The 14136-nt window shown below is 42.5% G+C and overlaps 1 protein-coding gene and 1 long non-coding RNA gene across 2 annotated transcripts in view; one reads left to right on the top strand and one right to left on the bottom strand.

Annotated features, from left to right (window-relative positions):
• tecta (tectorin alpha) overlaps nt 1-12179 on the bottom strand; it is a 27940-nt gene extending 15761 nt beyond the window's left edge. The window contains exons 1-11 of the mRNA XM_082549394.1: nt 12107-12179; nt 11880-12019; nt 11493-11780; nt 9730-9867; nt 9455-9620; nt 8933-9345; nt 8240-8810; nt 7534-8144; nt 5159-5729; nt 2362-2990; nt 1112-1769 (exon numbers count right to left, since the gene is read on the bottom strand). Of these exons, the coding sequence (XP_082405520.1) occupies nt 1112-1769; nt 2362-2990; nt 5159-5729; nt 7534-8144; nt 8240-8810; nt 8933-9345; nt 9455-9620; nt 9730-9867; nt 11493-11780; nt 11880-12019; nt 12107-12170 (4249 nt within the window). The 5' untranslated portion in view covers nt 12171-12179. The remainder of the gene's footprint in view (nt 1-1111; nt 1770-2361; nt 2991-5158; nt 5730-7533; nt 8145-8239; nt 8811-8932; nt 9346-9454; nt 9621-9729; nt 9868-11492; nt 11781-11879; nt 12020-12106) is intronic.
• The window catches only part of LOC309715928, a 22725-nt gene continuing 14817 nt past the window's right edge, over nt 6229-14136 (top strand). The window contains exons 1-2 of the long non-coding RNA XR_014279333.1: nt 6229-6545; nt 7050-7107. This is a non-coding gene — a long non-coding RNA (uncharacterized lncRNA). The remainder of the gene's footprint in view (nt 6546-7049; nt 7108-14136) is intronic.

The raw sequence follows: 14136 nt of genomic DNA on the forward strand, positions 1-14136 counted from the left end.
AGAAAGTTGAGGTGGACTTCAAACCTGGTTATCCCTGCTTAGAGAAAACATCCAAAATAAGAACCTATTCCATATAAATACAGTTTTAAATGCACTAATTATCATGATGTAGCTCATTTCCTTATAGAATAAATATACAAACACAACTTAAAAATTACAATTTGTGGTTTTAATGATTTTATCTTAAACCTGCATAAGGTGGGTGGGATAAAACCAGATTTATTTTGCATTTCTGATAATTCTTATCTCTCTGATATTTTTCAGATGAGCTACTTTCTTTGATTAAAACAGCCATTAATGATGACACGCTGTCGCTTCTTCACAACACACAATCTATTTTTCCTAGAGGCAGATGCTTCAGCTACCAGGCTTCTGGAACCAGCTCCAAGTCTGGATTCATGGAGCAGAAACTCTCTTTAAACTTAACTTAATAGTTAGGATTGGATCAGGTGAGTGTAAACCATTCCTTACTTCCTCTGCAATTAATCTCTGCAGGCAAGAAAAAAAGGTTTTGGTGCCACAAGTTTTCTGGTGTCCTTTTGCAAGCTTCCCTTGCATGCAGATAAACAATCTATGTGGGGAGCAAAACAGGGATGGTACACGCTGAAATGCATCAGATAACTATTATCTGCTGACGAAGTTTTACCTTTTTTATTTGGATTTTATCTGGTGGTTATACCAGCCAAGTCAGGATAATAGCCTGTGGGTTCTCAGACTCAGGCTGGCTGGAGGAACTCCCATGATGCACTTCACCTCTACTTCCCAGCTTACAGCCATCACACATTCATATGCTATTATTACTTTTTTTTCTCTCTTCATTCTCTCCTCATTAGAACCTGCCTCTCTCTGAGTTTGGTTCTGCTGGAGATTTCTTCCTGTTAGACGTCATTTTTTTATCCCCACTGTCTCCAAGTGCTGCTCATAGGGCACTGGTTTCTAGCTACGTCCGTGTAAATATTATTCATTTAAACTGGCCTTAATTTTAATTATAAATTCTCTCCAGTAATGGTGCACACAAACCTGAAACTTAAAACGGTGCCTGTGACTTTAAGAAGGAGAATACATCTTGTGATAACACAATGGGAAAAACTCTACAAAAACATCTCCTCACCACACGGTGTGTCGCTCCTCCAGTCGGTGACATGCACCCCTTGGGTCTGACAGGTGCTGGCATAGATCTGCAGCCAGTTACAGATTGTATCCTGAGCTCCCTGATCCAAGCAGGTGTCCTGGAGGCAGCTTTGATAAAAGAACGCTGGCGCCACCTTGCTGTGACACCGTGCAAACACGCCTGACCGATCAACAAGTAACCCACACAGCCTCACTGCCTCGGGCTCCACAAACACATAGAGCCCGTCACCGATGTGGAAACGTATGCCAGTGCTGACTCCATTTGCTTCATCGTCGCTCCCAGCGTTCATGTTGGCATCAGCCACCATGAGAGGGGTGTCGTTTTGGGAGCTTTTCTCTCCGAGGCCACAGCGCGGGCAGGAGTCACCGCAGCCCACCTGGCAGAAGGTGTCCCTCTCCGCCCAGGCCATGCCCCAGTCGGTAGTGGAAAGGGTGGGTGGGGACAGAGGCACGCCCTGGCAAAGGCCACAGGTGGAGTTGTAGAGGTCGCGGGGTAAAGTCAAGAGCAGGAGAGTGTTCCAGTCAAAGGCCACCTTCAGGCCAAAGTCTGTCTCCAAAATGAGGTGCATGCCAAAGGTGAAGATATTGACCTTTCCTGGGCCCAGCTTCAGGGGAAGGTACAGTCGCTCCTTATTCACCTGAGTGAAGAGAGAAATCATGTAAAACTGGTTAAAGATTTAATATAAAATCCCAACTAACATAAAATCATTCCTACAGGAGCAACTTCTAGAAACAGAAGTTCAAGTCTCTAATCTAACTGACTTGTATATTTTCCAAGTATGTGGGGAAGCCCAGGTGGTGAACAGCTACTATTAAGACTGACTGAAAGAGTTTCTGTGAATTCCTCTCAGTATAATTGTCAGAGCGAGAGCGAAACGGAGAAAATTAAAGAAAGAAGGGTGTGTGAGCGAGTGTGTGGGTGGATGTGTCATTTATGTTGCTCCTCAGATCTTTTAGTCGCTTTGTGAACCTGGTCCAAATGTCGCTCAGGGTCGAGGTTTCGTCTGAGCCAAATCCAGGCCGATAAAAGATGCCCATTGAAATTAGATCCACCTTAAGCCAATCAAAGAGGAATTCACCCTCTGCCTGGTTATTCTATCGGCTTGATTAGAAACAACATGTCCTCACAAATGCAATAACTTCGACCTTCACAGGGCATGCAAAGAAAATAAAATCTGTTGAAGATTACCTCATTGCACAGACATTCTCATATATCAACCTAATGCTTACCGTGACAGTGTTTCTGTAGCTTCGAGATGCTTCAATTTCATACTCATAAACTTCCAGCACAAAACCCCTCACCCAAATTGCTTGGCTCGTGTCTCTGTCCTCGTTACGAACCGCCAGTTTAAATGGAGGAAAAGTTCTGGTGATGGGTACGTGCGCCATGTTCCCCCTCCCACATCTGGTGGTGACCATCCTGAGAGTGCAAGAGCTCTGCAGCTCGAACGGCACTCCGCCAAATGGCAAAAAATGTCCATAGCCAGCTGCCACACACAGGGCCTCAGAGCGCGGCTGGCAGAAATACAGGCCGTCATTCTCCTGGCAGTACTCCTCAGGGTGACACGGCGCGAGCTGACAGTATACGGTGTTGTCAGAGCCATTGCAGTAGCAGCGCTCCTGGCACTCCCAGTCTGTCCAGAAAGTCTGGTTGGTGGCCAGCTGACGCCTGTGGTAGATGCAGCCACAATCTCTGCGCGCCACGCACAGGCCATCCCGCAGCGCGAAGCCGTCTTCGCACTGACACCCCTCCTGACAAGGCAGGGGGCACGGCTCTTCGGGGTCGTCCAAGTTGGCACAGGTCAAAGGGCAGGCGCTGGTGCACTCATCAAAGTGACTGTTCTCTGGACAGGGAAGAGCTGAAGAAGAGTGAAGGTCAGGGAGAGCAAGACTTAAGCCAATGTTCAGTCAAATATCTTACATGTGTTTTTATGTTATCCTCTGTATGTGTAGTACAAAATACACTGTGTATCACAGTCACAATACAAAATCACTGTAACTGGTTCCAGTTTTACTTTCCTTCTGACAAGATAAAACAACAGCTCCAAACAAGTGAGATGATAGAAAGAATCTAGAGACCATTGCTACAGATGAAATTAAATAGTTAAATATTAGGTTAAGTTATTGTTGGGATTTTTTTTAAAGAAAACGGAATCAGGTGACCCTCAACCCTTCCTTAGTTATACTGCAGTAGACCGCGGCTCATGGACGCTTCCCATGATGCACTGAGTGTTTTTCATCTTCACACACTTCATTTCGCTCTCTTTGTGTTTATACACCACTCTGCATTTAATCATTAGTTATTAATAATCTCTGGCTCTCTTCCACAGCGTATATTTTATCCTGCCTCCCATCCCTCACCCCAACCAGTTATGGCAGATTGCCGCCCCTCTCCGAGTCTGGTTCTGCTGGAGGTTTCTTCCTGTTATAAGGAAGTTTTTCCTCTTGGGACAATCCACTTTTATAATTCTCATGCAAAATATATGAAAATACCCAGTCGCATTGTTATTATTGCTACTGGAACAAAGTTTTCAACAGTGCTGGTGGTAAAACTCAATAATAACTTACAATAAACAGGAGGGTTAAATGTGTTTTCAAGACACATTATACATTGTTGGGCTCTGAGTTATCAGAGCCCATCAGCAAGACTATGTTTTTACTGTGTTTATTTTTGGTTTTCAGCCTTTTTCTCTTTTTTTCTACTTTTTAAAAGTCATGATCAGCCTTTGTTGTTTTAAAAAAATATGAATTTAACTTTTTAAATTCGTTTTTTAAACAAACAAAGGGGTGGAACAGTGGTGCAGTAGTTAGCACTGTCGTTTCACAGCAAAAAAGGGTCCTGGTTTCTAATCCAGCTTGGAGCTTTTCCGTGTGGAATTTACCCTGGAGAGTACCTGTATGGTTTCTCTCCAGGGACTCAGGCTGTCTCTCACAAACACATGCACATTGGGTTAATTGGTGATTGTAAATTGGCCCTAGGTTTCAAAGTAAGTGTGCATAGCTGTCTCTCTCTCTCAGTCCTGCGAAGGACTGGTGACCTGTCCAGGGTGTACCCTGCTCCATGTCCTATGGCAGCTGAGATATTCTTCAGATCCCCCCTCCTTATCCAATATGGATAAACAGAACAATAGCTTAGCCACTAGCTAGTAATGTATATTTCTTGCAGAGTTTTGGCAAAGTCCTAGAAGACTTTAGAATTCATTTATATGTGTTTGGGGGTAAATAGTCTGGACACACTGCAGGTTATTTATACCAAATTTTTACTATAGACACTGCTGCTCACAGTCTTTGATCACAGGCTCAGAATTTCTTGTTTTTTCCTAATGAAAGATTAAAGACCTTGCAATCTGTGACACCAAGACTTTGGAACAGTCTCCCAGCCCAACTGCAATGAGCTGACTCTGTGGACTTCTTTAAAAAGCGATCTTAACTTGATTTTGTATTGCTATTGCTTTTCGATTATATTTTACGATGCTTCATCCCAGTGTTTATTTATTTTGATTACATCTTTTGAATGCTTGTCTGTGAAAAGGCTTTATAAATAAACTTTACTTACTTAATTATTAGATTTAGTCCGTCTATGCATCTCTGTTTTGGATCTACAGAGAAGAGTTTGATAATCGACAACTTGCTGATCTTTCTAATGACCAGCAAGAGGTGACTGCTCTGATTTCAACAAGAAATCCAGCTGTGTGAAAATCTATAGAAAAATTTCGTTCAGTGCCCTTCATTTGTGCTTTAAGTAATCACTTTTATATATGTTTATGGCCTCAGCTGCTGCTATGAAGTCATCTGGACTAAGTTTATGGTCCCTGTTAGCCTAAAAATGGAAGATGATGCAGTGTATAGTTTAGGGGATGCCTTGATTTTACAGTCATTTCCCGCTGTTTGTAACATGGCCTTTCAAAACAACAAGCTCGCCAGGGAAAATGCTCAGTTTGAGACCTGACAACAGGCCCTCACTAGCCAATGGTTGACGTAATGGTCCATCTTTTATATAGATGTAATAGCCAAAACGGTTACTCACGACAGTTGGTGGTGCTCCTCCATGAAGCAAGTCCTACTTGAGCATCCTGACAGGCGGTGGCGTAAGCCTGCAGCGAAGAACACAGGGCTGAGCGGTTCCCTTCCCTCACGCACATGTTATACAAACAGTTCCTGAAGAATGGCGAGGGGTTAACCACTGCGTGACACGCAAGAAAGGAACTATTCCCGGGGTCGTTGATATTGCCGCACATCCAAGGGCTCTGATAAAGACGTAAGTCTGTGCACATGCGATACAGGTCGTCGCAGTCGCCATTGCAGGTAAGATCATCAGCAATGGAGCGCCAGCCGTCTGTGAACTGTTCGATTGACTCTGCCTGGCGTCCATTGGGTAGGCGAAGGTCATCGGTTGCATTGCTATTGAAAACACCACAAAGACCACATGTAACATTGTAGAAGAGGGTTGAAAGGGAGATATTGAGGAATCCTTGATGTGTGTAGTGGACACGAAGCAGACCGCGGGACTCCACCACTGTTGCATTGCCCGGCGCTCTGTATATCATCATTGTCTCCATTGGATGGACGTATGGGAGCAACACTAGTTCACCATTCACCTGCAAAATAAAAAAGTGAAATATATTCAGCTGGTTCCAAGCCTCATTTTCATTGGACTCAAGAAGGCCTTCATTAAAAAACCGTTCATGTTCCAAAGTGCATTTATGTGAACTAGTTAGTTTAATTAATGCCAAAACCAGATGGCAGTTTTCAGACTTATAATGTCTGAGACATGCTTTTATGGTCACACTCTCATATTGCCTCAAACAAATCTCAAGCCTATTACAGGTGATTAAAAGCAAACAAAAATGATGATATGCTGAGATCATTTTTAAGTCTTAACATCAGCCTTGTTCAGCACAAACATTTTTTTTCTTTTAATGAGGCTCTCTAATGACTGGAGAGAGATTGTGGACTGCAAACATAGTTGTGTTCTTTGCTTCTGGCTGTTTGACTTTATTAAATTTCTCCAGTTTCATAGCGTCCAACGATTACACCTCCAAAGAAAGAGAGCTGCTCTCTTGTTTATTAATGTGGCTATAATATATAACTATTGTGTCAACAGATGCTAAAGTTAGATACATTTTTCCATGTTTAGAAAACCTTTAATAGGCTAATAAGCTAACATTTTTGAGCAACACAGACAGCAGAGATGTGTATTATGAAGCAAGATTTTGTGACTAAAGTTGAAGACATGACCCGCTTGGGGGCAGATTATGTTTGAGATTAGAGAAAAGAAAATCAGAAGATATGAATTCACTGTCTGGTGACCAATCAGCTCCCTGGATCAGAATTTCCAGAAAACCTCTGTGCACAGATAGTAAGAGGGTCTTTTTTCTGTTTCTGTTATTTAAAGAATTCTTCAACAATTTTATGTAAGCATTAATATAATATGCTAAAACAAAGTTTTCTCAGTCGTTCAGAAGATATTGGAGGCCTTTTATCTATTTCTTTTACCTAACAACTTCCAGTTCATTTTAGCTAGCTAGCTAGCTAGCTAGCATTCCTTTAGTTAAAATATTGGTACGTTGTTTTTTTAATTTGCAGATAGCCATTTTAGCAATTAATTTGTTCATTCATAGTGTTAGCTAACAGTTTACATTGCTAATGCAATCATTTCCCAAGCACTTCAGAGAACTTATTCATTTTCCAAACAGCTTTAACTGTTAGCCACATACAACCTCTTTTAACAACCCATTTGTTAACACTACGACTTATTCTTCTTCCTCTTTTGGCTGCTCCTTTTAGGGGTCTTTGTAGTGGATTATCTGCTGCCATCTCACCTCATCTCTAGCTATTAATCTGTCAAAACAACCTCATGCATATATATCCTCCTTCATTATATCCACAAATCTTTTTCCTTTGTCTTTGGCCAACAGTAGCACAGTTTCCACCGCCACTCTGCTGGCAACTGGAGCACTGGACCTGGCCAATCTGGTAAGAAAATGGCATTCTTTGTGATCCCCATTTTTGATTTGGTACAGATTTTATTCCAGGACCCTCTTTCTGTTGCTACTCTTCCTATTTTTCCAGATATGGGACTCATAGTAGATGTAGGCTTGACTGGCTTGTAGTCCCACTGTGGTTGTGTTCATTTGTTTACCGGATGACCATTGCTGGCTGATAAAAATAATTAATGCATTTATTTTTGCTGTTTATTTCTATTGCTACTGCTTATGCTTGGGTTTGAATTAGTTTTTTCAGCTTAGACGTCTACCTAAATCACAATTCCAGCGTTTTCAGTTTCAATAAAAGCGAATCTGTTCATATACTTGCGGCAGTGCAGAAGTCTCCACTCGCTATTTTCCCAGATCCCAAAAAAAAAACCCACAAGATTTTTACTTTTTATGAAGAAATACTAACCTTGACTGTATCAAAATCCAACCCTCCCATCTGTGCCTCCACGTTAGCTAGCGTAACTACCACAGGTCTTTTCCAAGCAGGCCCTTTGTTGACCAACCGCCGGCCTAGCTTCACCTCCACCATCGAGCCGTTGGCTGGCACTGGAGCGCACAGCTTCAGTAAGTAATAAGAGCTGTCATCTGGGAACGACAGGAAGGTGCCATCGAAGGAGGATGTCACTGAGTTTTGGGTGACTGAGCAAACCCCTTCTCTTCGAGGGTAGCAACCCAGCAGGCCAACCTCTGCCTTACACACCTCACCCTCCTTACAGGAATCATTGAAACAAGAAACTTCCCCAGCAGGCCCACAGGTACACCGGAGGGTACATTCTCCTTCTTCACCGCTGGGACCTACCCAGAAAGTCGTATTAAGGGGGTAATAAAGGCCATTATGCTCACAGCCACAGTCTTCACGCTGTACACAGCGGCTGCCACTGAGAACATAGCCTGGGTCACACTGGCAGCCCTCAGTGCAAGGATGAGCACAGTACAAGGGAGCGGTGAGGTCTGAGCAGGAAGCTGGACAGGCGCTTGTGCACACTTGATACTGGCTGAAGTCTGGACAAGACCAAGCTAAGAAACAATAACGGAGAAGAAATTAATTCTGATTTCATATGGTAGATAAGTGCTTTCATGTCAAATTTAGCATTAAGCAAACTGAATCTCACCACAGAAGGTGCGAGATCTCCAAGGTCGTATTGTGACACCAAGGGCCTGACAAGCCAGTGCATAGGCCTGGATGGCCTGGCATAGACTAGTGATGTTATCCTTGTTGCTGCACATATCATAAACGCAGCTGTACACAAAGGCTGTAGGATCCACAACAGCTCTGCAGTCCCTGAATGGTCCATCAGTTTTGTTAATTAACCCACAGTAGTCAGACCGAAAGTAGAAAGCTTCTGCAAGAGGGTCACACATGCTGCAGTTCTGTGCACATCCATCTGTACACCTCCAGTCTGTGTCCTCTGCCCTCCAGCTGCCTCCCAGCTCCACTACACTTTCTGCCACAGTGCCATCAGGTAGTACGGGATCATCGGCAGGGTCATCATTATAGTTGCCGCAAAGGCCACAAGTGTTGTTGAAGTAGGAGCTGGGTAGGGAGATGGATGCGTAATGTTGGCCATCGTAAGTTACCAAGAGTCCAAAATCAGTTTCTAAAGCAATGGCAACCCCAGATTGGTACACCCTGACAGCACCAAGCTGGAGTTGGACTGGTAAAGTCTTCACCAAGCCATCCACCTAAAGAGAGAAAAAAGGATGTTTTGGTAAGGGAACAGGTAGAAATCATTAACCAATATCTAGACAGTGTATCCAGGAGGAACGCAGCTATGTGCTTATCTTCTGTATCCATAGATTCTCACCTGGACTGTTCCAAAACTTCCTTTTGGCAGCGTAACTCGGTGACCATACACCTCCACTGTGACGTCTCTAAGCCAGGAAACAGAGGCAGCTCCACGGTTCTCGTTTTTGGCCTCCACACTGAAGAAGGGCAGCCCTGCTACCTCCCAGCAGGGCCGAGCCAGCAGGTAGGAGCAGGTCCCCTGGAAGTGATAGAGGAAGCCATCGAAGGTGTGATAGTGGGGGTCTCCGAATACCACGCAAGTGCTGGTGCGAGTGGGCTGGCAGTAAAAGGCTCCTTCCAGCTGCTCACAGGTTTCAAGCTGCCCACACGGAGCCTCTTGACACTGCACCTCATTATCGATGTCGAGGCAGCGACACCGCTGTGAGCATCTGTCAGACAGCCAAAAGATCTCTCCCCGTCTGTAGTAACGGCCTGGAAAGGATGTAGAACAAAGTAGCATTTCATGGACTAATTTTAGTGAAGAATTCTTTGCAAAGAGTCAGCCTGCATGCACATTATCAGTGTTTGATGTTTGACTTGCCATTGTAGCTGCAGCCATTGGCAGGATTAATCAGCTCAGTGTCTACACGGAAGAACCAGCGCCCAGGAATATTTACATTAGTTGTTTGTTCAATGTTCACTACATCATTTGACCGCGATCCCGGCAGGTTGAAGAAATGGCCAATATCTCCACCATTAAAACCTGACTAAAAAGGGGAGAGTTGTGAGGCATATCAGATTGAATGTCCAGAGGATAATTTCTGTATACGAAAAGCCTTATTGTCCTTATGAAATTAGGAGGCACAGTGAGAATACCTGAGCTGTTGTACCGCCCAATCCTGTTAATGGATCTCCACCACTGGCTGTTCCTGTGCTCCATGTGATTTCGGCGTAGTTGAACATACTGAAGAATGCCACGCCATCTGAGATGAGTACAGTTTGGAACGTGTTCACCTTTAAATCAAACAAATGGATTAAAAAGATTTTAAGAAAGAAGAAAAGTGAATATACACTAAACAAATGTATAATGGATGAAAATCTTTTTTTTTTTCATGTAATTAACACCCACAAAATAGACAGGAAACTTAAATACAAAAAACCTGTTCCTGATTTAGCGTCATTTTAAAATTATGTTGCTCTGTACAGTGATGAGAATTGCCCACCTTGTTACAAACTGAAACAGTTGAAAACTTCCTGGATATTTTCTTATGTGTTTCTCTAAAAAGTGATCTCTCATATGGCACTTATCTAACCTTACTAACCATTAACATAGCTTGACACAACAAGCTACTTTCAACCATTCATACACACAGCAGTCTTTTTGTTTCACATACACACAGGCACACACCGGGTCTGAAATAAATACCCACTAACTGCCAAAAACGAGTAGATTTTCAACTTGGTGGGTTAATCGTGGATAGCTTTCTGCCACACAAATAGAACAATGTAGTGAGTTGCTTTGTAGTTAAACTGATAAACTATTAATAAATATACCTGAAAAGGTTTTGTTTAACTTTTGCTCCTGCCTCATAATTCAATTTGTATTAATGTGTTATCTATACAAAAACCTATTCATGTGATAGAAAAAGGCAGTTTTAGCTGGTTAAAAACATTATTGAGTGGTGCAGGTTTTACTGCATGAGCCCCTTTTGCACATATACTATATGGACTAAAGTAGTGGACCACCAACACACAAACAGGAGCTGCTCATCCACTGAATGAAGTTCCCAGTAACAGTTTTTGTGCTGATGTTAATGGCGATTTGAAGCTCTGCATTCACTGAGTCATCAGAGCGTTGGCGATTGTTACACAGTTTGTGACACTGCTCTGTAACTTTACGTGGTCTGCCACTTCATGGCCGTTGCTATGGATCCTACAGACATGTTTGGTGAGCTGGGGATGAATTGTAAGCTTTCGAATTAGTAATTCACTCTGCAGCTAAACCACCCAAAACACATTAATTACATTTAAATTGCAAAATAACTGTTTACTTGTCCAGAAACAGATGTTGGCTAGATTTGAGAAGTCTAAAGTAAAATATAGCAAGCTAAGCTGGGTAAACTACATGCATCTAACAAAAAAATACAATATAGCTACAAATAACACTTAACCTAACGTCCATCCATCCATTCGCTTCCGCTTATCCTTTTCAGGGTCGCGGGGGGCGCTGGAGCCTATCCCAGCTGTCGTAGGGCGAGAGGCAGGGTACACCCTGGACAGGTCCTTAACCTAACGTATTTACATTATTTTATCTTCCTCATTTTCTTTGGGATGGTAAAGAAAATTGCATAGGGACCATAAAATATCCTCAAACACACGTGTATAGCATTATGTCTGAATGGCATGTTAGTTCTTATAATGAGTGTGTTTGAATCATATATGGCAACCAGGTGGCAATTATTGAGGCTCACACATTTATATACAGTACCAAAGTCTGTGTACACATGAGAAATACAGCAGATGAAGATGAAGCAGATGCACGTGGGGCATATTTTCCCCTTTTGATCAGCCAGTTCCTATCCACATACTGGTGGAAGTGAATGACCAGAATTCAAACTATGCCAGAGTTAAAACTTTACCGGAGTTGTCTGGCTTCCTCCATAGAAAGTGACTTGGTGCCATGTTGAAATAAAGACCCATGTGGCAGTGAAGGTGGGCATGTTTTTGAAATACTTCCGGACATCTTGTGTTGCCCTTTCGAGAATTTCTGGCTCGGTGGTCTCCCGGTAGTACACGTCTCCGCGGATGCCATTGTGCACATCTGCCCAGAGTGGAGCAATAAATGACCTGCTGTCACTCAGGGGAAAAGCCTCTGGTGTGAATTGGCTAACCTGCACGTTGAAGGAGATTACACCATTGTTGTTGACCTGTGAGAGGAAAGAAGAGGATTTTTATTTCAGTTTCATGGTCCAGCATTAGTTAGCTTTAAAGATATTGATTGAAGGACTGTGGAATTCAGGGCTTACATAGATAGAGCGGTAAGGGATATTGAAGAAAATAAAGGGGATGAGTAAAGTAATTTCAGGAGAACTTCCATCGTCCATCTTTGGAGTCTCTAGATCCCTATGGCCAGGTCCATACGGATACAGCGTATCCTGAGTGTTACCTTGAAAAATAATGTACAAGAGCTCATCAAATTGTAAGAGTTGAGGAAGAGAATGGTATGCTAGCTCAATATTTGCATGTCTTATACCTCTTGTGTGTGCAAAGATGCTGAAGATATGGAGCAGAATGACTGGACAGCCTGGCCTGACCATTCTGTCAAAAAAGCAGAGACACAATTTAAAGTGGTGTTACTTAATCTGTGCTGCATTTTCCTTAAAGCTAATGGAAACGCAGGAAGGCATGAGTCATAGGACAACTTCCCATAAGCAAGGCTGTGAGACAAAAGAAGTGAAGAGGTAGAACCAACGAACCAACGTCACGTTACTTCTTTAAAATCAGGCTCCCAGGGCTCCCATGAGGAGCCCTGAAAAGGCCCTATTATGCATACCAGAACAATGTGTCAGGATCACATTTGCCTTAAAGTCCCATGTGAGCCTCAACAGTGGACCACAGGCCTCTCTGTGCCTGAGTTCCCGGCAGCTGACAGGACCGGCCGGCTCTGCTCCAGAGTCTCTCTGTCTGAAGCCGCGAGGCTGCTTAGGACCTCATTACCACTTCTGTTTGGGACCTATCCATGTCTTGTTGGCTGAAGGGAGAGGAGCATAAACGCTGGGGCACTAATGGCTTTAAGTGAGCAGGTTTGAATTGCTAAGGTCCTTGGAGTAGCCCTTAGGGGCCTGGTTTGGCAAGTTTCCCGTTGGCAAAATCAGATGTACAGCCAAGTTGGCAGTCTACAGTCATCGTATAGCATTTAATCTTAATTGTTAAATAAACTAGAATGAAACTCCAAAAAGGAGGTACTGACTCTATAGTCAGCAATCAATTAGATAGTGGTACAGCTAAAATTGGTTCCCTCTAGATATCACAGGCTTCAATAGACTTTGGTTTTTCCAGCCAGCGTTCGGTACAACTGCACAGCTTTCATGCTTCATTAAAAACTTTTTACCAATTAGCTGCCTGCAAGCTACAAGAGATAGTTACTTTCTAATGACCACCTAACAAAGAACAATCTAATCCCTGTAAGCCGTTTGGTAATTTACTGATAACAATGATGTGTCTGTTTTGTTTTAAACATAGGATTTAAATGACTTCATGGATAAACGAGGTTAATACCACTCCAAGTAACTTGGTTTGGGCACTAGTAAATAGTTTAAAAGTTTGCATATTTCATTGGGTAGTTCAGTTTGTAAAACAGTGTTCGCTGTAGCTGCAGGCTAGCAGTTTTGACATATATAGGCGCATTTATTGAAGCATTTATACAAATATTTATAAACTATATAATTTAAAATGAAAAGATATGGTTTTATTTCATTATACGTGAATGAATGAAAGCTATGAAAAGCTAGTCGACCAACATGGCACGAAAGTAAATGTGGAGCATCTCTGCGCTATCGACCAAAAATTAAGAAAACTGTTATTTTTCATTTTTAATGCAATAAATAGACCTTAGTATGATCTGGGAATCTTTATGTGAATCCCCCCCACAGCACCTTCTGCACTTAACCGATACACAACAAATGCAAGGCCAATTCGAGACGTCTCCCAAATCTCTCTAATGTGTGAATTCTGCTCAGGCGGACATTAAATCGCATTCAGGTGTGCCAAGGTTAGTGGGCACTGCTGAGAGAGGTCTGCTGTAATGTCATCAGCCTCTCATCATACATTGTTAACAGAAAGATTAACCACAATTGCTCTTTTCACTCTTGTGACTCACCATGTTATCTGACTGGCATTAAGTCCTTTTAGTGGCTTTTAAGGTGGCAATTAAGATACAGCCCGAACACAACACTAAAGGGTGTTTATCTCTTTATCTCTGGGGTCACACTCAAAAAGAGACCAATCATGTTGTATTAAAGAAACATTAGAAGTTAATTCACTCAATGAGGATTAATATAAAGATTTTTAGATAGATATGATTGTCAAGATCAAACAGTGATCAAAATGTAACTCACAGTTTTTTGGGGGCTTTTTTGTACTCAGTTCCAAAAGTGGAAAATAAAGTAATGTCAAAATCAAGATTTACATTTGAGAGTTTAAGGTTGTTTTAGGGGGGAAAACAAAGGGGAAAAACAGGCATTTTTACTCATGAAGTTTGCAACCCTTTAACGTGAATCCAAT

Source organism: Aulonocara stuartgranti (assembly GCF_965226115.1).
Source record: "Aulonocara stuartgranti genome assembly, chromosome: 10".
NCBI classification, from domain to species: Eukaryota; Metazoa; Chordata; class Actinopteri; order Cichliformes; family Cichlidae; genus Aulonocara; species Aulonocara stuartgranti.